Source organism: Silurus aristotelis (genome assembly GCF_946808225.1).
Source record: "Silurus aristotelis genome assembly, chromosome: 14".
Taxonomy (NCBI): domain Eukaryota; kingdom Metazoa; phylum Chordata; class Actinopteri; order Siluriformes; family Siluridae; genus Silurus; species Silurus aristotelis.
The window spans coordinates 26,785,964-26,807,785 of NC_139587.1; the positions used below are offsets into that span (position 1 = coordinate 26,785,964).

Below are 21,822 nucleotides of genomic sequence, written 5' to 3' on the forward strand. Positions count from 1 at the left end.
TACTGGTTGAACATCCCATGGAAATTTTTTTTAAACAAATTCAAAACGGAAATAAAGAATAATAAATATAATAAAAAAAGCTTTGTAAATAAAATAAAGTGTAGTCTATAGTACTACTGTAATAATACATTTACGACAAACACACACACACAAATACAGCCTGAAATGGGATTTCTTTTTTTTTTTTTTTTTTTTGGTGAAACCGTTTTTTTTTTTTTTATTGTGTGCAAGCTTATAATAATGTCATCTTATAATTGGCTACCTGCATTGAAAAATACAAAAAAAAAAAAAAAAAAAGCAACACATGCCCCGCATGATGGATCGACTCGGTTCACTGGTAATACAAAAATGTATGCAAAAGTAAATCAAACAATGAATTACAAGAAAACCAAAAAATAAAAATCAAAGGAATTACACATTCAACATTCATAAGATACACAGTACAAAAAAAAACCCCACACAGGTTTAAAACAATCGCTTAAGGCACTGATACCCCGAGGGGAGAAAAGAGAGAAAAAGAAAGAAGGGAAAAAGAGAGAGATGCAAAATGTGGGCAAAAAGGGATCAGATTTCTATTTTTTTCCATCTGAAGTCGCACAGTAAAATCAAAGAGCTCGACAGCGAGTCGTAATCTCAGCGGTAGCTAATGGACGTGCCAAGATTCTTATAAACAGACTCCAGGGTTGAGATCCTGAGAGGGAATCTGTGGTTTAAAAAAAAATAAACCTGGCTCAGAAAACTGATGTCCCACAGGAATGAGGGGGGCTTTTTTTTTTTTTTGCCTCGTGAATGATCCGAATTTCTAATAAACAGCATTATGAGGGTTTGAATGTAGGTCAAAGTGACAGCAGGAGGATGCCATGTCTCCTTCCTTTTCTCTTTGGCGAAGTCGATGGAACTCGGAGGAAGAGAAGGAAATGCTGCATGCATAAAGTAGCCCCCTTCCCCCACCTCTCCCATTCCCTCTTTTTTCCTTCTCTCGCTCTCTTCCTCTTTGTCTAAAAAATCCCTAAATCAGCAGCATGTGTGTAACACAAGCCAGCCTGAACCCCGTCAGCACAGACAGTAAAGGTTGCAAAGTATGTGCAATGCAATTTTTTTCGACCAAACTCCTTTAACTCCTTTATGCGCTATTTGTTTATGCGTTTACACACGCATTCGGAGAGGTTTTATCGCTTTCACAGAGGCTACTTTATCCTAAGGGTGCGGGAGAAACTTTTTCTCTGACCGAAACGATTCCAATGTTCCCAGAATTGTAAAATCTGGGCTCGTTCCAGAGGGAAGAAGGGAATCTGATGTATGTGCAAACTGACGTTCACACCGAAAAAAACCACGTGTAAAAAAATTAAAAAATTTTTAAATCACCACAGAACAAATATGATCATTTAAAATGACAAGAAAGTGCAAATCCTCTGTTCAGAACAGAGTTTGAAATGGGCAGAGCACCAAAGTCGTGTAAAGGCAAACAAAAAAATGTGTCTCACTGTGGAGAAACTATTTACTACATCCATATACGGTCATTCGTTGACTACGTTTACAAGGAGATTCCACTTCAACGGCACATTGTTTTGGTCATTAACAAGTCAGTACATTGTAATTTACACAATCTGCTTTGTTGATGAGGTTCCATAATATGGTATAAACCATAGAAGTTAGATTAGCAGCTAATGCTACGTATTATTTCAACAATATTCAGTCTGTGGAGTGTTTTATCGAAATCGTTTGCCAACACTTCTAAAGGAAAAATGTTTATATTTCCGGACATTTGTGTCTTGTTTTCATTATCAAGACAGCTTCTGGGCAGTTATGTCCTTTCACTTTGCCTTTTTGTTGCAGCTGATGCTAAGAGTTATTGCGTAATTGCCGTAGTAATTTCCAAAGACATCAGATAAAAATGTTTATATTCCGAAATTTGTGTTTTCCAGACATTTGTGTTTCGTTGGAACACCAATACTATGCTTTTATGATTTCTGATAGCGTGTGATGCTATGTGCTGTTAAGGTTTCAATATGGAGTCTTTACTTCGTCATTTATCAACACAACGGCGGAAACTTTTTACATTCCCAACACCTGTTTCTCATTTCCACTTTCACCAAGCCTTCATATCATCTGCATTTGAAGCCGATGCTAATTGTTATTACGGTTAATTTTAGTCTGTGGATTCTTTTCTTTTACATTTCTTGACACATCTGAGAAAAATGTTTACATTCCAGACAATTTCCTGACATTTGTGTTTTGTTTCCAATATCACCACAGCTTCTGGGTGGTTTTGTCCTGTTTCCATTTTCACTTTGCCTTTATGTGTCTTAGCGGCTGATGCTAAAAGCTATTACGGCGTAATTGTAATCTGTGGAGTCTTTTCGTAATAATTTTCCCCCACACTTCTGAGGAAAATATATTCATTCCTGAAAATTTCCTGACATTTATGTTTTGTTGTGCCACTGTTTGACAATGGCTTTACATTGTCTGATAGCAGCTAATGTTAAATGTTGGTACAGTTTCAGTATAGAGTCTATTAACTAGTCATTTCTTGACACATCTGAGTAAAATGCTTCTATTCCCGACATTTGTGTCTCATTTCCGTTCTCACTGCATTGAGATTATCTAATAAGTGCTGTCTTGCATTGTCTGATTTGTGCTAAGTCTAAATACAGTTTCATTTAAATCGGTGACATCATTTCTTAGCGATTTCATGACACATCTGAGGAAAATATTTGCATTTCTGACAGTTTTCTGACATATTTTTAATTGTGACACTCACTATCCATTTATACTGTCTGACAGGAGCTGATGCTAAGTGTTGGTACAGATTAAGTGTGAAGTCCTTTCATAGTAATTCCTCAGTACAACTGAGAGAAATGTTTATATTTCCAACATCTGTGTCTCATTTTTAATATCACCACGCCCTTAGATTCAGTGTGAGTCGTATTACGCTTTAATTTTAGTCTGTGGATTATTTTCTTAGTCATTTTTTGACATATTTCCATTCTCACTTTGCATCAATATTGTCTAATACATGCTAAATCGTATTACAGTTACAATTTAATCAATGACGTCTTTTCTTTGATACAACTGAGGAAAATATTCTGTTTCCTGACAGCTTTCAGATGTTTGTGTCAAATGTATTTAACAGTTTCTGGGTGGTTTTATATTGTTTATTTTAAATCCTTTTTACGATGCTGTTTTGAAGTTTGATAGTTGCTAATGCTAAATGCTACTGCAGTATGACTGCTCTAAGTAATTCCTCAACAAAACTGAGGAAAATGTTTATATCCTTATTGGTTTCTCAGTGGTTAGGGCAATATAAAGTAAGAGCGCTTGACGAAAACCATAGAAAAGTTGCAGGTAGATCAACATTTTCCTCAGATGTAAGAAAAAGTCACCTAGAAGGGCCTCCATGTGACTACATTTACTCATCTAATTATATGTCAGCTGCTAACAGAACATCTATGGGTTCAACGGCAAGAATGTTTCATCAGTCATAAACTCTGAACTATGAGATTTCTATTCCTAAAAACTCCCATTTTCAGGAATGTCAAAAAAGTGGACTGTTCATGTGGGATCTTCTCCTAAACGTATTGTAACTGCAAAAAGACCAAATGACAAGTGTGTGTGTGTGTGAGTGTAAAAGAGTTCACGTGTGCTTGTATGCATCACACCCACTCCTGCAGTGAACGTCTACAGTGAGCCAGCACTTTGGGAGTCTGCAGCTTGGTGATAATTAAGTAAATCGCTAACAAAATGCAAAACACCAGAACCAGAGGCACAGTCACGAGGAGGAGGAGCATGGCATAATTGGTAGTGTCTTTCACCTGCACCACCACCTTTTTATCATCAACGTCATCGCTATCGTCAACATCATCATCAATGTCGTTGTTGTCGTCGTCTTTGTAGTCGTTCGTGTTGTCGTCTTCTTTTTTACTTCCTGTGTCTGGCCACTTGGGGTCTGGTTTTATATCGGGGTCTATGCCTGGATCGAAGTGAACGTGGCATCCCATGAAATCGTTCAAGATAGATCTTGGGTATCCTGCATCGACCTTCATACGCTTGTTGTCAACTCGCCAGTATTTGGTCCCTTTGTAGAAGTATGTGTACACTGAGAAGGACAAAAGACGGACACATATTAAACTAAACATCCGACAGCTATGTTAGAAGTCATATAAACACGTATTCACAGAGACAACTCAGCAGTTTAAGGAATGTTTAAAAGCATTTCGACAACCTGGAGTGGTTCTGACACTTTGGATAAAATACCATTGGCTAAATAAATAAATATAAATCTTCGTTATTATACATCTGTTGCTTTAACGAGGTTGCTGATGCTTGAGAGCAATGACGCAAGAATGCATGAGTGAAGTCAAAGCTTTTGGGAATTGCTGCCCTACTTTCTTCACGGTGAAGTCGATTTTTCCTTCTCAGAGGCTCTGGATTGCTTTATAGCAGGCTCGTGTGTGACATTTTCTTTTTTAACTTTTAACTTTTTTAACTCACCTCCATCATCACTCAGGAAAGCCCCTTTAGGAGAGGAAGGGATGGAGCCCCAGACGCTGATGGGTCGTGGGTAATCTTTATCCACGGCCCGAGAATCCTCGTTGAAACGCCAGTATCTACAGAAAGCAAAAGTAGTTTTTTGTAAAAACAAAACCTGCACACTTTGAAAACACCCTGGCAATTTTTCCAGGGTTTTTTTTTTTTATGCCATCCGGCAGATGCCCTCATCCATCTTACAACCGAGCAGCTGAGGGTTAAGGGCTTTATTCTAGGATCCTGCAGATGGGATTTGAACTCTCAACCTAACAATCGGAATTTAGACATTTTTAAGACACACACACAGAGAAACGCTTTCATTTTTACAAGCATTTTAATGCACGGCATGAGCCATATGTTCTACACCCATAAAACACAAATATTCGTGGCCTTTTTTCTCTGCACACTCTACATGCACACACTTTGTTTGCACTTTGAACTTGATGTACGTTCATAAGAAAGTTCAGTGGTCATCGAAAACATTCATAATGTGTGTGTGTGTGTGTGTGTGTGTGTGTGTGTGTGTGTGTGTGTGTGTGTGTGTGTGCGTGTGCTTCCGCAACATCTCAGCATGTACACTCTATGAACTTAAAGGATTATTGGGGATTAAATCGATTCATACTAGCGTCTATCATCCCCAGAACAACAGCTTAGTAGAGCGATTTAATTGAACCCTCAAAATTTGATTCGGAAGTTCGTGCACGCAGATGCACTGAACTGGGATAAGTGGCTCGAACCTCTATTATTCGCAGTACGAGAGGTCCCGCAAGCCTCCACTAGGTTTCCACCTTTGGTATAATTATACGGCTGCAAGCCGCATGGAGTGCTCAATATCATCCGTGAAAATTGGGAGGACAGACCTTCCCCCAGTAAAAAGAAATTCAGTGCATTCTTGATTTGAGAGCAAAACTCCACACCTTGGGCCAACTAACACTGAGGAATTTGCTACAGGCTCAAGAATGGCTATCCCGGGTGAATAATAGGAGCACGCAGCGGCGGAAATTTTCACCGGAAGATAAAAGTCCTCATATTACTACACACATCAAGCTCTAAACTACTTGGGATGTGGCAAGGACCCTTTGAGGTTACACGGTGAGTTGGAGATGTCAACTATTAGGTGAGGCGCACAGATAGAGGCGATGCACCCCAGGTGTACCACCTCAACCTCCTGACACCATAGGGGGAGGTGGTGCCTGTGTCTTTAGCGACGGTGGTCAACGAGAGGAAGAAGCTGGGACTGGAGGTAAGGCCAAAATCTGCGTCAAAATTTACCCCGGTCCTCTTTGGAGACCACCTCTCGCCGTCGCAGAGAGCACAGGTGGGGAGATTGCAAAAAGAGTTTGCGGATAAACAAACTTCATAGAACACCATATTGAGACGCCTCCAGGTATAGTGGTGCACAGTCACCCATACCGAATACCCGAACACAAAAAAAATGTGTTTCAGGATGAACTCAAGGCTATGCTCGACATGGGGTAATCTCACAGTGATTGGAGCAGCTCAGTGGTCTTGGTGCCCAAGAGTGATAAGTCGGTCTGGTTCTGTGTGGACTATCGAAAAGTCAACGTGGTGTCTAAATTCGCTGCATATCCAATGCCTCGAATCGATGAACTGTTTGATCGACTAGGCACGTCATGCATTTATTCAACACTGGATTTAACCAAGGGATATTGGCAGATCCCCTTGAATCCAATGTTTTGTGAAAAATGGCTATTTCCACTTTGTTCAGTTTACAACAGTTAAAGGTTTACAACCTTATTGCGGGCAGGATTTACAGCAAATCTAAAGAAGAGTGCAATTGGGCGGGTGGTAGTACGGTATCAGGGTTTCGACTTGGGTCATGGGCAGGTGCGTCCCCAAAATTGATAAGACTGGAGCGATTGCAGCCTGCCCAAGACCCAAGACCAAAATGTAGGTGAGACGGTTCCTGGGGCTGGCTGGCTATTATCAGAGGTTTGTCCCAAATTATTCGGATGTCACCAGCCCACTGACTTATCCAAATAAAAAGAGAGCACCAGATCTTTTCCAGAGTAGTGCCAGCAGGCTTTTTCTGGGTGAAAGCTGCACTCTGTGGTGGACCACTTTTACATTCTCCTGACTTCCCTTTCCCCTTTGTCTTGCAGATAGGCACGTCGGACAGAGGGATGGGGGGGCTGTGTTTTCCCAGGTGGTGGAGGGGGAGAAGCACCCGGTGCTGTACATCAGCCGTAAGTTGTCGGTGCAGGAAAGTCAGTACAGCATAATAGAAAAGAAGTGTCAAGACAAGTGTCTCCACTCTTTGTTCGTACCCCGCTCCAGTGGCTCCATCGTATGAAAGATACCAACGCGCGGATCACTCTGTGGTATCTGGCACTTCAGCCAGTTAAATTCAAGGTAGTCCACAGACCGGGGACACAGCTGGCCATTGCCGATTTCCTTCCACAAGTTTATATAAAGTGTAGTGTGCAGAGCGTTTGTATGTCTCATCTGTTGTATATGAAAACAAATAGTGAACTCGAGAGACTAAATGGAAAAATGGAAATGATTTGCAGTACCTGTCTCCTCTGAAGAAGTAGGTGTAGCCAGATGGCTCCCACCACACGGCTGTGTCCACTCGATCAGGCATCCCGTGACCGTAGTGCATTAGTTCCTGGGGATATCCAGGCAACACATCAGCTTCTCTGAAGAGCCAGTATTTACTGTCTGTAAGAAGAAGGGAGCAAAGCTACAGCTCATTGATGGAAATGCTTTCTCTGATTGAATCTAATCATGGATAAAAAAGCATTAAAGGTCGCGTTACACAGGTGAGCTGCCTCCCAGGTGCAAGCCTTCCATGGGATGCATTTCCACAGTTTAAACATTTAAATATTTAAACAACAACTTTCAGAAATGAATTCCAAGTAAGAACCAAAAAAAAAAAACAAGAGTAGATGCTGGGTTGCCATGTCAATACAAGTTAAAGTTTCTGGTTTAGGTTGTTTTTTTATTATCTTAATTTTTTTTCATGGATTGGGCATTTAGATTACACTCATTAGAATATTCATAACGGAATTTCCAAGACAATAAATGTCAGATGGAGATTTTGTTGTGCAGAGATCAAATGCATGGTCCATTATGTGAGAAGGTTCATGTTTAGGATTAACTAACCATTTGGTTGGTTGATCATAGATTGGTCATAGATCATAGTCTTGTTCTGGAGTTTAGTACAAAGGTTTAAAATTATTTTTTAAATCGACTGGTTTTCTGATTATCAGTGGGTTTTTGGTGCAGATTTGGCAACCCGGTATAAAAAAAAAAGAAAGAAAACAAAGAAAGTAGAAATGGTCATGATCTTTTCTACTCTTTCAGTCTGAAAGGACAAAGGCGGTATTATGTTGCATGAAAAGCCACTTTCCCTCTCAAATCACTACAACTTTTACACAAAGGTCTCTTACAAAACGAGTGATGGCTACAGAAGCTCTAATAAAGTTTAGCATGTCCTGTTCAGTAGCTGACACTTGAGCTATGGCGCTCAGGTCCTTCTCTGCCTCTATAATCTGATCAGCGGGAGCGTGTGGAGGCTGACGCAACACACAGAGACTAAACCTTTGTGCCAAATCTCCCCCCACCACACCACCCGCCCTCGCAGAGTCCTTTACTACTGACGTAGTTTGGCCTGAAGAGTGTGTTGGAGCACAAAGAGCAGATGTTTTGATCAAAACTGGATAGTTGTGAAATGTTTAATGTTGTGCGCTTGTCGGAAATGATCGATACCTCAGACTAAGTACGTTCGACACAAGTACCAGCAATACTAACCAGAAAATTTTCCCAGTCAAAAGAGATAAAACAGAATCTTTCCACAACAAGGTCAATGGATGTCGAGGCTGCTGTTTTTTTTCCCAGATGTAAGACAAGGAAGAAAACAACCAGGGAAAAATGCAGTGTCAGACTTGTTGCTAAAACATTTCTTACCAAACAAAGACACCAGAGTCCCAACTTTTCCTTTCCTGTTGGCTTGCGAGTGAACAAAAAGAAAACTTGAAATAAGCTTGTACACTTTTCCGTCCACAACTACTCCAAATCTACCAGCTTGCAAAAATTACATTTATGGCATTCTTCTCCAGAGCAACTTACAACTGAGCAGTTGAAGGATAAGGGCCCGTCCCAGGGGCCCAGCATTGACAGTTTGGTGGTGCTGGGATTTAAACTTGTGACCTTCTGCCCCAGAGTCCTTAACCACTAAGTTACTACCTCCCCGAACCTACTGTGCACCAACATCCTCCATTCATTCCAGGTTTTTTAACAGTATTTTCAAACGCCTTTTTAAACCAATTATCATCATCCCAAGCTTTTCCTTTTTGACTTTGGGTCAAATAAATATTTTTTTTTCTTCATATTTAGCTGTCTAAAAATAACCTTCAAGCTTTGCGTCAAAACAGCATTTAGAGATATCCATTACTCTATCTCGAATCCAGCCTCAAGCCAACTGTAGAGAAGCAGCCCCATAGCATGATGCAGCCACCACCATGACAAAACTGTGGGCATGGTGTTTCGTTTTACATTGTTTTATATCAAAAATATATTTTAGATAGTTGTCCACCAGAAATTTGTCCCCTTTTTGTCACTTTTTTTTTGTTCAGGGGTGATTTAGACAAACAGATTTGATAGATTTAGAGAGTTCTATTGAACTTGGGAAGTCCTTTTGGAAAAAGTGGCAGCTTATAGGTTAAGGCTTTGGGTTACTGATGGGAAGGTTGCAGGGGGGAACTGTATCCTGGCTGACCCTGTTCTCTGATCCCAGCTTTCTAAAATTGCTGGGATTCTTGGGGTTTCTAACTTCCACTGTGACAATTATAAAGTGCTTAAGACTTTTGGCCCCTTCTAGATAATGCTAGTCAATTGCTGATGGCTTCAGCAGATGAACGAATCCAAGCAGACGTCAAGAAAATCCTACACAACAAGCTGACCTTTATTTGGAATTAATCGGAAACACTTGCCATTGATGGTTGTTTCATGCAGATGCCTAAAAGGGTGTTCACACTTACGCAACCATTCTTGCAAGTTTTTTTTCCCTGTTCTTCCTTTTTTAATCCATTTTGAATTTCAGTGGTTGCTATCATATCAAATGTGGAAAACCTTTGCCATTACTTAATACGGTTTACTATTTAATTTTACCTCCTAAACAGAACTGTAAAAATCTGTATTTCTTGACTAGGACATATATGTTCCCTTTATTTCATCCAATCTACATTACTGACCTTTGAAGAACACAAATTTTCCATCATGCCTTTCGTACGCAGCGTCAATGTCTTCAGGCAGGCCAGACCAAAAGACAGAAATAGGCATGGGGTAATTATCGAGAACCCGGTTCCGCCTGACCCTCCAGAACCACCGACCCTGAGAGAGAAGACAAAGAAACAGATGAACAGAGAAATAGAAATTTTCACATTCCAGCTGAAAGCATCTGTGCATCAAACAAAAAGCACATGACTAAGAGATTAGGAAATCTATTTGTAGGCATGAAAAACAAAAACTATTCTGAGAATGAACCACTCTGTTCCAGGGTATATAGGAAATCATCTTTAAACATTATGCAATATCCTAGTTTTTTGTTTTTTTGTATAAACATCACATGGGATATGATCAACTACAAGCTCCATTGTGTTTATCAAAGCTGAAGAACTCCTCAGTGCAGTGCTATCTGAAGAATCTGTGCTCTGGAAAAGTGTCATTTGTACAATGAAACCATAATCAGGATAATCTTAAAGACCAGTTAGAAAGACGTCTTAAAGGTCTTTATAAAGGAAAAAAAATGCTTATCTATTGTGGGGTTCCAGAGGTTCTGGTGTGCACAGACATGTACCTTGAAAACAAACATCTCCCCTCTGAGCACTGCAATTGTGTTAAAGTCTCCATCGCAGATATCAGGGGTGTCCCGGTCCGAGCGGCGAGTGGGTTTAGGGTTAGCCGGAGGAACCCACGGCACGGTGGCTCTCTCAGGAGGTCTAGTGGCTCTCTCAGGAGGTTTGCTGGCTCTTTCAGGAGGTCTTGTGGGCCTCTCTGGATGCCTGGTGGGCTTTTCTGGAGGTCTGGTGGTCCTTAAAGACTCTGTATCAGTGGACGTGGGTTCGGGTTGTGCTGTAGTCGTTGTAGACAATGGGGTTGTTGTGGTGCTCAAAGGCTCGGTGGGCACGATCACAGGTGGTCCTGCCAACACATATTTTATTATATTATATTTCGCTATCATTTCCCCTCTTCAAGCATAGAAACCTGGTGTGATTTTTTTTGCTTTCCCTCTAGCATCAGCAGTGGCAGAAAGCCCCGCTCTCACAGGCTTAGTGATGCAGAGAATCCAGATGAGCCGTCCAGATGAGCCACGACGGAGAAAAACAGACACGCGATGATTCACAACAACTGGCGGAAATTAAACGGAGTCGCGTGACCGGGCCGATTTCAGTTTGCTGATGTAGCACTGTAGGACGAATAAATAAATACAGAGCAAAGACACGGCGATCCCTTATCCTCACGATAGGATTGCTTAATGAAGTCAACAAACAAAAGACTTCACCTGGTAATAAAGTCATGATTATGTACTACGGTTATTTAGGCATTTTAAGAGCATTTTTGTTATCCATTATCGGTGCGAAAACATGTTTTATAGGGAGGTAAGGTAGTGTAATTATATCTCTAAAAGTGCTGTCTCAGCCAGATCCTATCATTTTTTTACGGACTGCATCTGGAAAGGTCATGGCATGGTTTGCTGTAGAACCTGTAGACCCAACCTAGCTAATAAAATTTCCATTTATAACCACTCTGGCATGTGACTCTCTCATTTCCTATTGTAAAAGAGATAAAAAATAAATATAGTATAAAGACCAGGGGTGCCGTAACCCGGGATGGGGTGGGGGACTATTCCAAGGGTCCTGATCACACAGGGGGCCCAAGCAGAACCTGAAATTCTTTTGTATGATTTTGGCATTTAAATTGCCTCTAAACAATAAACTGATAAGAAGCATGCTTCAATGAATGCCCCACTTCATGCAAAATGTGCGGTGCTTCACATACCGGCTACGAAGTTCTGACTCGTCACGCATCAGGTAGATTGCAAAATGCAAGAACGGAACAAAGGAAAAAAAGGGTGTCAAAGGAGGAAAAGAAAACTTGAAAAAGAATAGATCATGCATTGGCTTGTGGATATTTAGGACTTTGCCTGTCAGTCCTGCAAGTGGAGAAAGACCTTTAACCTTGTGAAAACCTACCTCAGATCAACAATGCCAGGCTTTCTAAAACACGATTTAGCAAGGCAGCTTGATATCAAAGATCTAATCAAAGAGGAAAAAACCCAACTCTTCTCACTTAAAGACAGCTTCTAAGACATCCAGACAGTGTTTCAGTTGTCTGTGTGTGAGAGACCATGCAATGGTGTCAAGTGCTTTACTGTATACAGTATGCATCATTTCAGTTAATTTACTTAACTGTGCGGATTAAGTTCTTTATTGTCTCCTACTGAATACGAAAAAATTATTACGCTTGTTGTTACAAGTTGCAAAAAAGATCAGATCAGATGGGGCCTTGGGGCTCTGAGCACAAATTAGCCAGGGGGTCCAGAAACCCTAGCAAAACTTCTGAAAAAGACACTTCAGTTAGTGCTCACTTTTCTTTTAGTCATCACCTATTAAGAACAAAACCGAGAATGAAAAAAAGTCAATAAACATAACAGATTTCCGGACATTTCAGAGCAGCTGTTGTGGATTCAAGTTAATTTCTATTGCGCTTTTCACAATGGACATTGTCTCAAAGCAGCTTTACAGAATTTAAGAATTAAGGTGAATGATGCGTGTTTATCCCTGATGATGATGCCTGGGAGACCTTGAGAGGAACCAGACAAACCCTAAGAGGAACCAGGCAAGGATTCAGGTTTGTCCACTGAATTCCATTCTGCTGCATCTGCATCCTGCACTAACACACCTCAAATGTACAGAACAACATGCTACGAGGGCTCACCGTAAATCTGCTGAATGCCACTGATGTCATCTTCGCCTAAAGTGAAGCTCTCAATGTCCATCCACTGGTAGAACGGAGCCATGATGGCAGAGGCGTCACTGGAGTGCTCGAGTCCCAGAGCATGACCCAGCTCATGAACCGCAACCAGGAACAGGTCAATGCCTTAAAAAGTGCACGAGGCCAGATGGGGAACAATGAATTTAATTTATTCTCATTTAAACAATCAGCCTTAGGATGCATTCACCTTACAGAAGACTTTTAATTTGAAATACATTAATTCCAAAACCGTGCGTAATAAACGATGACAAAACCGCGATAAACAGACGCCACCCTAAAAATGCTATTTTATATATACAGTACTGTACTGTATAAACATTTTACTTCATTTTGTAAGTAATAATTGTATTTTTATTAATAGATTTCATTATTTCAAAATAAAACTCCATAAAAACAGTTCCCTATAAGTATAAACCGCGGTAAAGCGGAGGATTACTGAATGTATATTTTATATATATATATATATATATATATATATATATATATATATATATATATATATATATATATATAATCTTGTTACGTTGCAGTCTTATTCCAAAATGGATTAAATTCATTATATTCCTCATTCGCTAACGTTAGCGCTATGGATTTAAGATTCAAGATTTTGATTTTATTTAACTTTTCATTTCACTGCAAGTTGTATCCTGCATATAACTATGTTTGTGATAAACAAAAAATCTTGAATCTTGAGTTCATAGCACTAGCATTAGCCACTTCCTGGTTAACGTCCAATGCTAGTGCTATTGATTCTTTAGCATTTGCATGCATGCGCAAAACGATTCTTATTTCCGGTACGGAGTGAGTAGCTACCATGACACTGCGCTAACTCTGGTTTCTTTTTTTACACGTGAGCACAGAACCGAAAGCCCCGTACCGGAAATTTTTGTCACGTGTACTGTTACACCAATGTAATCTAATCATAATATATATATTTTGCAATAATAAAAAAATTTAATAAATCTATTTGTGCCACCTGCTCCTTCTCGCTGGTTGAGTGTCCACGGTTCGTCCATGTCGAAGTGTGTGTCTCCTCCAATACCTGGACCGGGAAAGAATGCATGAGCCAGGGAGCCTCCTTCACCATCAAAGAGAGACGTGTCTCCATGATATCCAGAGGCAAACAGCAGAAGGATATCCGGCCCCTCGCTTCCATTTTTGATCTCACGGTAAGGAATCAGTTTGAAGCGTAGAGGTGACACTTTTTCCCAAACGCGAAAGGCCTTGATGATGGCCTCATGGGTCTGCTGCTGGCTGATGCTGGGTGGGTTGTTCTGAATGCTGAGAAAAAAAATTGGTAGTAAAATGTCACCTCTCTAAATGGAATATATCTGAGCCCTGGATTTTTTGAGTTCTCCAACAATGGAAAGCCCCGGGGATCACAATTTACCATTTAAAATGAAGGCAAATTGTATGTTTTGGTGCAAATCTTACAGGAATGTAAACGCAAAAGCAAGTAAGTGTATCTGCAACCAAATCGATGCCGGCAACACATAATGGCTGAAATATGATTGGATAGAAACTCTAAATAAAATTTAAAGAATACACTATTGACAATAATTTTATACATTTTCTTGAAAAAAACATTAGAACACAAGTCAGTGATTCTGATAGAGTTTAAGCGAGCGTAAACAGGCCTTGTTGCCCCTGAAGGCCGCCATGGCAATGTACTAACTAACCAAAAATAATTGTTATTTTATGCATTTGTAATAAATTAATATGTTTAAAAATATTCTTAGCGAAAATATTGCTTCTAGTGTTTTTGCCATTTATTTCTGTTTACATTCTTCTGACCTGGAAATGAGCTCCACCCCTAGCTCTTGAGACTTGCTTACCATTAAAATAACAACATTCCATGGAAAATCATATCTCAGATTTTTTCAACTCTGGCAAGGAATTCCTACTCAGAAAGTCAGGAAGAGATCTGCAGTTATTAGTATATACTTGGGATGAATTAAAAAAAACGACTTTTCGTAACTGCGTTTGTAAAAAGTATTGATTTTATTATGAAAAATATTCACTAGCTTAATGTTATACAAATATACAGTAGTTATTATTAGGGTTGCAAAATTTCCAGTAAATTTCCAGAAACTTTCTATAACTCCATCTGGGGAATTTTGGAAAAATTCCAAGTTGGAAACTTGTGGGAATCTATGGGAAATTATGAGAAATGTAAGGAAATTGATATATACTGTATCATATACAAACATAAATATATACATTTTTTTTGGTCAGAATCTGACATGCATGCAAACGAATACAGATTCAATTAAATACAAAAATTGTAATTGTTAAAAAATGTAATTGTTATGATTTTTTTTTATATACTTGTAATTCTTAGTATAATTTTGTTGCACAAAAGTTTTAAACATAAATTCATGTAATATTTATGTAATTTACATAAATATTTGCCAAGATAGACATTTTTTTTTACTATTTTATGTGCAGGATTTAAGAAATGTTGTGTTATGTGATGGAGGAAATGCACAGTGCATGTAGGGGGCGTGGCCTCAGCAAACCTGCAGTAAGTGTGCTGGTTGTTTTATCCAAAATTATCCTGCAAAGTCTTTTTTCAACTACTCAATTTAAGTTCCCTGTTATAGGCTCACCGGCAATTTTGTAAATTCACAGTTTATTCCCATTAATTTCTGTTAATTTATATGGAAAGTTTCCGGTCTTGAAAATTTCCAAAATTTTGCAACCTTAGTTTACAATCCGATGCAAAAAAATTACAAAAATTTTACGTCCTCGTCTCACTCACCTGTAAGTCAGCGTGTTTTTATCCCACCGGTGTCCCGTCACAGCAAAACGTTTCCGCCTGACTCTTTCCTCGCTGGTTTCCTCTGAGCGATCAGGAAGGCCGCATCGTGGACGCTTCATAGCTCTGAACACACACCAGTTCAAGATACTTGTTTACTTAAACAACATCAAGTTCACTGAGAAACCACTTTAAACATAAAACTAGAGTTCTTTCTTTTGGTGTGTGTGTGTGTGTGTGTGTGGGGGGGGGGGGGGGGGGGGGGGTATACTATAATTACAGACTGCACCCTAAATTAATTTAAACAAGAAAATCCATAGAGTATAATTTCCATAGGAACGAATGTCAAATATTTTTGCAGCACAACATCAAAGACACCGTCACAACGTCACAGCACACGGTCTCCATTTTTTTTCCTTGTAGATCTCAAATTATGACTTTTCGTCACATCCTGGATTCATTTCACACATTCTCAGTCTTTTAGCTATATTTAAAGGTACTGTAGGGAAACTGTGATTCACATCAAAAGTCAGGTACTGATGTAGGTGAGGTGAGGAAGCCTGGGGTGCAGTCAAGTCAAGTCAAGTTTATTTCTATTGCGCTTTTCACAACAGACATTGTCTCAAAGCAGCTTTACAGAAATCAACAGTTAAGGTGAACGGTGTGTATTTATCCCTGATGAGCAGCCGTGTCTGTGACTGTGGCAAGGAAAAACTCCCTTAGATGTTATGAGGAAGAAACCTTGAGAGGAACCAGACTCAAAAGGGGGAACCTCATGCTCATTTGGGTGACTTCAAGAGTTTGATCATAAATCTTTCAACAATACAGAACACTGGAGAGTGAGAACTAACATGAGTACTGGAGTGTAAGATTATAAGTAATGTTCAGTCTTATACAGTCTTTATGGTTATAAAACTAGGAGCTACTGAGCTCAACATTTATGATCATCACAGATCCAGCATCAGCTTCTCCATGCCAGAGCCTTTAAACACTCCAGGTGGTCCAATGTCAAAACTCCACACATGTAGTGGGATACAACTGGCACTGGTACAGTCAGCATAAAAGACATTTTCCCAAAGGTGCAAGGTGCAGGAGATCTTCCACTCCAACTCCATCCAAAAATCTCATCCTACCACACCTAGATTTTGTGGTAAATGTTTTTGAGACGAACCACATATGGCTGGAAAAGTCAGGTGTCCCAATAGTTTGGGTGTATATAGTGTGATTTGATAAGAAAGTTGCATTTATTGTAAACACTGATTTCATTGTAAGAGCAATATTGCATTGAGTGAATTCAATTCTATATTTATTTAATAAAAACATAATTTTCTAGATTTTCAATTTCTTTAGAACACCTTCATGAGCAGGAAAGATTCTGATTACAAAAAATCTAACGATAAACCTATAGAATACACTTTATGTAAGTATGCAAATACTTCAGAGTGGCGGCGTCCGCTTGTCCGGTGATGTCCAGGCCGTAGAAACGCTGCATGTCCTTTATGGCAGTGGTCAGAATCTGTGCTGACTGCATGGTGGACATCTGTCTGCTGGCCTGGGACAGATATCCATAAGTCCTCAGCCATGTCTATGGAGATGAAAGAGAAAATCCATGTTTTTTCAAAAACATCTGTACAAATCCATCATCTGGTATCCAGTGAAGCAATTTTTAAATCCTTCCCTTATTGACTATGTAGTGTGTAGAGATGTGCATCTCCATAATCTCAATGCATAACCGAAGATACGATACATTAACGGTAAATATGAAGCAGCTACCAATGCGATACGATACGATTCAGCCCATTACAACAATATTCAATATGGTACAGACATCACACCTTCATTTCTTTGGTTCAGACAGACAGCAAATCATCAATGTAATTAAATGCCTTCTGACTTTTAACGCATGGCTCTTTCTTTTCCTGTTTTGCTCCAGGAAGTTACAGCTCTACCTCTGCCATGTTAATCTGTATTCTATGTGACTCTCAGGACACGCCTCCTCAGGTCTCCGTAGCGATGTGATACGTGCTGAGAGAACATGAATATTACATCACAAATTATTGGTCACTATTTATTGGTTATTTGAAATAATAAAAGTATAACACGTATACTAATAATTATATATAAATAAATCGATTTCTACTTGTGCAAATATGTTAAAAACGATACAAATGCACACTTTTTTTTCTTAAATCGATGCGAATTGGTGAATCGCTAATAGTTTGTTGTCTACAATAGTCTTTATCGCATCTTCTTTGACCTTCTGTGATTATTCGGTTAAATATCAGGAAATGAGTGTATTACATAAATTACATAAAAATGTTAATACAAATAAATTAATAAATAAAAAACCTTAATAAAAATATACAAATCATTTTTAAATGACTTAAAATAAAAAAAGGTAAACGCACTGTACAGTGTTTTCTTTATGTTTTCATTTGAAATTATCCCAAACTTTGATAAACTTTCCGACATTTTCTTTGGCCCGAATCTTCTCCTCACCCATCGCAGTTTTCTCTCCGTCCCTCCATTTTTCATTCTGCAGCGTCTTCTGTGTTGTACAAAAGCCAGTTTCCGCCACATACAAAAAAAAAAAAACTGATTCCGACTTTATTTCTCGCGATTCCGACTTTTTTTCTTGGAAACATCCAACATTTCTGGTGCATCCACCGGCAACCATGTTTTCAGCCTGAAGTTTGAAAATGTTATTGTATAAACGAGGCCTTATTGCTTCATACTATGCGATTCTTTTGATTGTATCACTCCAGAGGGGGTGACGCTGCCCGATTGGCTCAAAATCGTGAGAAAAAAAGTCGTAACTGTGAGAAATAAAGTCGGAATTGCGAGAAAAAAATAGGAATTTGGCAAAAAAATGATATGTGGCAGAAACGGGCGTACATAGTGTTTACCTGTCCAGAGTGCTCCAGAGTTTAGCAAGTGGTGCGTCAATGATAATGGTCCGTGTGGAAACACAATACTCCGTGTGTAGTTAAATGGACTGAATGAAGCATTGTATGCAAATAAACTTTTTCTATTCGGATTACTCCAGGAATAATTTCAGCCATACTTTTAATCATTCCATCAATCTGTACGTCCTCAAGAACTGAAGACCTGGATGCAGATCTGAAGAAGTCGAGATTCGCGGTCAAAAAGCTCTTGTGCAAATAAAATAAAAAACTAACAAAAAAAAGAAACCCCTGACACCAAATCCGTCTTGGCTCCGGCTCTCTAATGGTGCACTTAGTCGAAAATCATGTCAAGTTTTTGCCAAACTGTTCCCTTAGCTATGAAAATATGGAGCAAAAAACCGAACTAAAAATCTTCAGCATGTTCACTCAGTTCAGTGTGTGTCGAATAATGGCAGACCCGTGAGTGATCGCAGATGCAGACGGAATGCCAAGCGCCTCTCGGGGTTGCACTGAGTGAACCTTTTAAACCCCCAGAAATCACAACACGACCTACACAGCGGGAATGGAGACTTTCTGAAGACTCGCAGGGGAGCAGGCAGATGAGAGAATGCTGCGAGAGGGAGGATCGGAAAAGTACAGAATCCAGAGCATAGCGAATTTTCTCTACGGATGACTTTTTTTCCCCCTCCAAGAGCAGGCTGATGTGAGTGAAAGGAAAACAGCTGTGGTGAAGTTCATTCAGCTGCACACTGGAGAGACTGGGGAGACTGGAGAGACTGGAGAGAGTATAATGTGTCTGATAGAACACACAATGTAATGGGCATCCTGCAAAAATCAATACACCAATGTACAACATGTGAAAATTCTCTACTAGTAGAAGATCAAATTATTATTAGAATGTTTTTATGGACCATTAAAGATATTTAATAATCTGTTGTATCTCTGTCTGTATGTTAAATACTCTCCTGCGGTACCAATGACGAGCGATCCTGTCCCTTTCTTCACTTCAGATTCGCCTGTTTCAGTCTTAAAGCAGCTTTACAGAGAAAACGGGATTATAAAAGAATGTATACGTTTCTTATAATCGTAAGTTTGTCCCTAATGCGCGAGTCAGTGACGTCCGTGGCAAGATAAAACTTCATGAAGTTTCATTTCATGAAGAAGAAACCTTGAACCAGATTTAAAAGGAACATCATCCTCAACACCGAATGTCCATTCATTACAGTGTCATTATTGTTAAGGTGTGCACTGATTATGGCAATTAAATGCAACATGTGGTCCTGAGCCATTATAGCAGACTGTAGATATTAATTACAGTCCAAATCCATCCTCAGAAATTCTTGAGTTGCTCAGTAACATCATGGATCTTCAGGCTGTTGATGTGGAACCATCCCCAGCTGCACAGTGGTCTCTAATTGAATCGGGGCAGATCCGAAGAAGAATTCAAGAAGCAGGTTTGCATTTTCCATTAAACACAACTCTGTGCATTTAAAGATGGTTCCATATGAACAGTCTAAAGATCCATGAAGGTACAGAGCAACTCAAAAACTGAGGATGGATTTCCACTCATTAGGGATAAACTTATACTCACTAACATACAAATTCAAATGTTATAACCTGCTTTGGGACAATGTCCATTGTTAAAAGTGCTTTAGAAATAACACTAAATTGGACCGAGTTATAATTTTTTTCCATTGTCACTGTACAGCGACACTTGAAACCAAATAGCTGGTATTTACACAGTTGTATAAATACCAGTAACTGAGCATGAATCATGTATTGATGTGTTTCTTTCCTTGGAAGCAAAAAAAAAAATCATAGGCTGCCAAACAGTGACTTTACACATACAAATATTTCATCGTTCATTTACGATACCATTTGCACATGCATGGAGACGGGAATTACTCAACTATAAAGAAACATCAAATCAACACCTAGACTCCTGATAACAAGATTCAAGACCTCATATCAGTGTTTACATAGACCTCAAATTCTGAATAATCATGTACTGATTGTTTATTAGTGTAGATCTACAAGCAGAATTTGATTTCATTGCTAAACAGTGTACACACATGGGGAAAAACTCAAATCTAGATGATTCTAATCCGGTTTCTGAAACATTGCTAAAATGTCTACATGGGCATCATCTAATTAATCAGATACTGTTTCATTGGAGTCCATTTCAACATCGAGTTTGAGTTGTTTTCATTATTTGTTTTTTTATTTAGTTTCATTTAATGTACGCACACTGGAAAAACAAATATGACTCGAATCCGATTTAAGGCTTCACCTCATGTTTACATGGGCCATTAAATCGGATTAAAACAGATATCGATTGTTTTATTGGTGTCCACCTCAATAAAAAAGTTCGATTCTGATAATAAACAGCATGCACACGCAGGAAAATAACTCAAATCTAGATGATCCGAATCCTACATCATAATCCAGTTTAATATAGCTTTAATCTGATTCATTGTTTTATTGTCCAAAACCTGATCAGATATCGTTTTATTGGTGTCCATCTCAGCATTTAAAGTCAGTTTGTTGATTAAATGCACACACAAAATAACTCAAATCGAGTCGATTCTAATCCGATTTGCAACAATGTCTACACGAGGACCATAATCCGATTTCAGGTATGCGCACAATGGGTTTATACGGATTGTTAATGGTACATTGTAGCCCACCTGGTAGACACTATCTCAAGTATTTCTCCACCTGGATGAACCCACCATGTCCTCGGACACGTCTTTTTAAAGAGAATAAAAAATAAAAAATAAAAAAAATAAAAAAAAAGAGATGTTTGGCTCTACCTCGGCGTTCAACTCGTCCTTCAACTCGTCCTCTTGCGCTGAAACACCGACCACCTTCAGCGCCAACACAAAGACCGAGAAAAGCACTCCAGGTGTGAACAAAGGTTTACGAATCATCTCTGTGCATAAGTTCAGATTCCTGGGAAATGCACCTCGATCGATTGGTTTTCTTCACCCAAAGTGCGCACTGGACGCAAACTGCGTCTTTCAGTGCGGCGCCGTTAACTGCGCACAGGAAATAATAATAATAATAATAATAATAATAATAATAATAAATTCGCAGTTAAGTGCGTCTTAGTTTCCAGATTGCAGTATGCAATTTTTTACATTTCCGTCTCGGCTGTAATCCAGATTGTCTTTGGCCTTTATTCTTTCCTATTTTTTTTTCTTTTTTTCATTCGAGATCCAACTCGAATTTCTTCTCAGCTGTAAAAACATTCACTTTTCACTCCCCAAAATCTTAAGCATCCTGCACTCTTTTTAACCCCACAATCCCTAGTAAAAAGTGCTACTTGTTGACTATCTCCATGTCCTCTGCTGAACACCGGGAGACTTTCTGCAGGGAAAAGTTTCATGTTGCATGGGTAAGTGTAACTGTATCACGGTTGCCAGATCAAGACCTAAACCCTCCCAAAACTTCACTACCCCAATCCTATGAACTGGGTCAGAGAGGGAGCAATATTGTGGTCTGCATAACCAACCATTTCACATGCAGCCTGTATTTATTCTACTTTTGCCACTCTGCTGGTTAGGGTTTCCACTAGATTGCAGGGATAAACAGGAGGTACGGTACAGTATG

At 39.3% G+C, this 21,822-nt stretch overlaps 1 protein-coding gene across 1 annotated transcript; it reads right to left on the bottom strand.

Moving 5' to 3' along the window:
* Positions 1 to 154: 154 nt before the first annotated feature.
* Positions 155 to 21,603, bottom strand: mmp15a (matrix metallopeptidase 15a). The gene is made up of 10 exons (XM_083561041.1): positions 21,024 to 21,603; positions 16,741 to 16,889; positions 15,308 to 15,430; positions 13,523 to 13,827; positions 12,490 to 12,651; positions 10,349 to 10,692; positions 9,744 to 9,882; positions 7,062 to 7,209; positions 4,492 to 4,607; positions 155 to 4,096 (listed from the first exon to the last, which is right to left on the bottom strand). Exons 1-10 carry the CDS (start codon positions 21,138 to 21,140, stop codon positions 3,654 to 3,656), a joined length of 2,046 nt encoding a protein of 681 aa, XP_083417167.1. The 5' UTR covers positions 21,141 to 21,603; the 3' UTR covers positions 155 to 3,653.
* Positions 21,604 to 21,822: the final 219 nt, after the last annotated feature.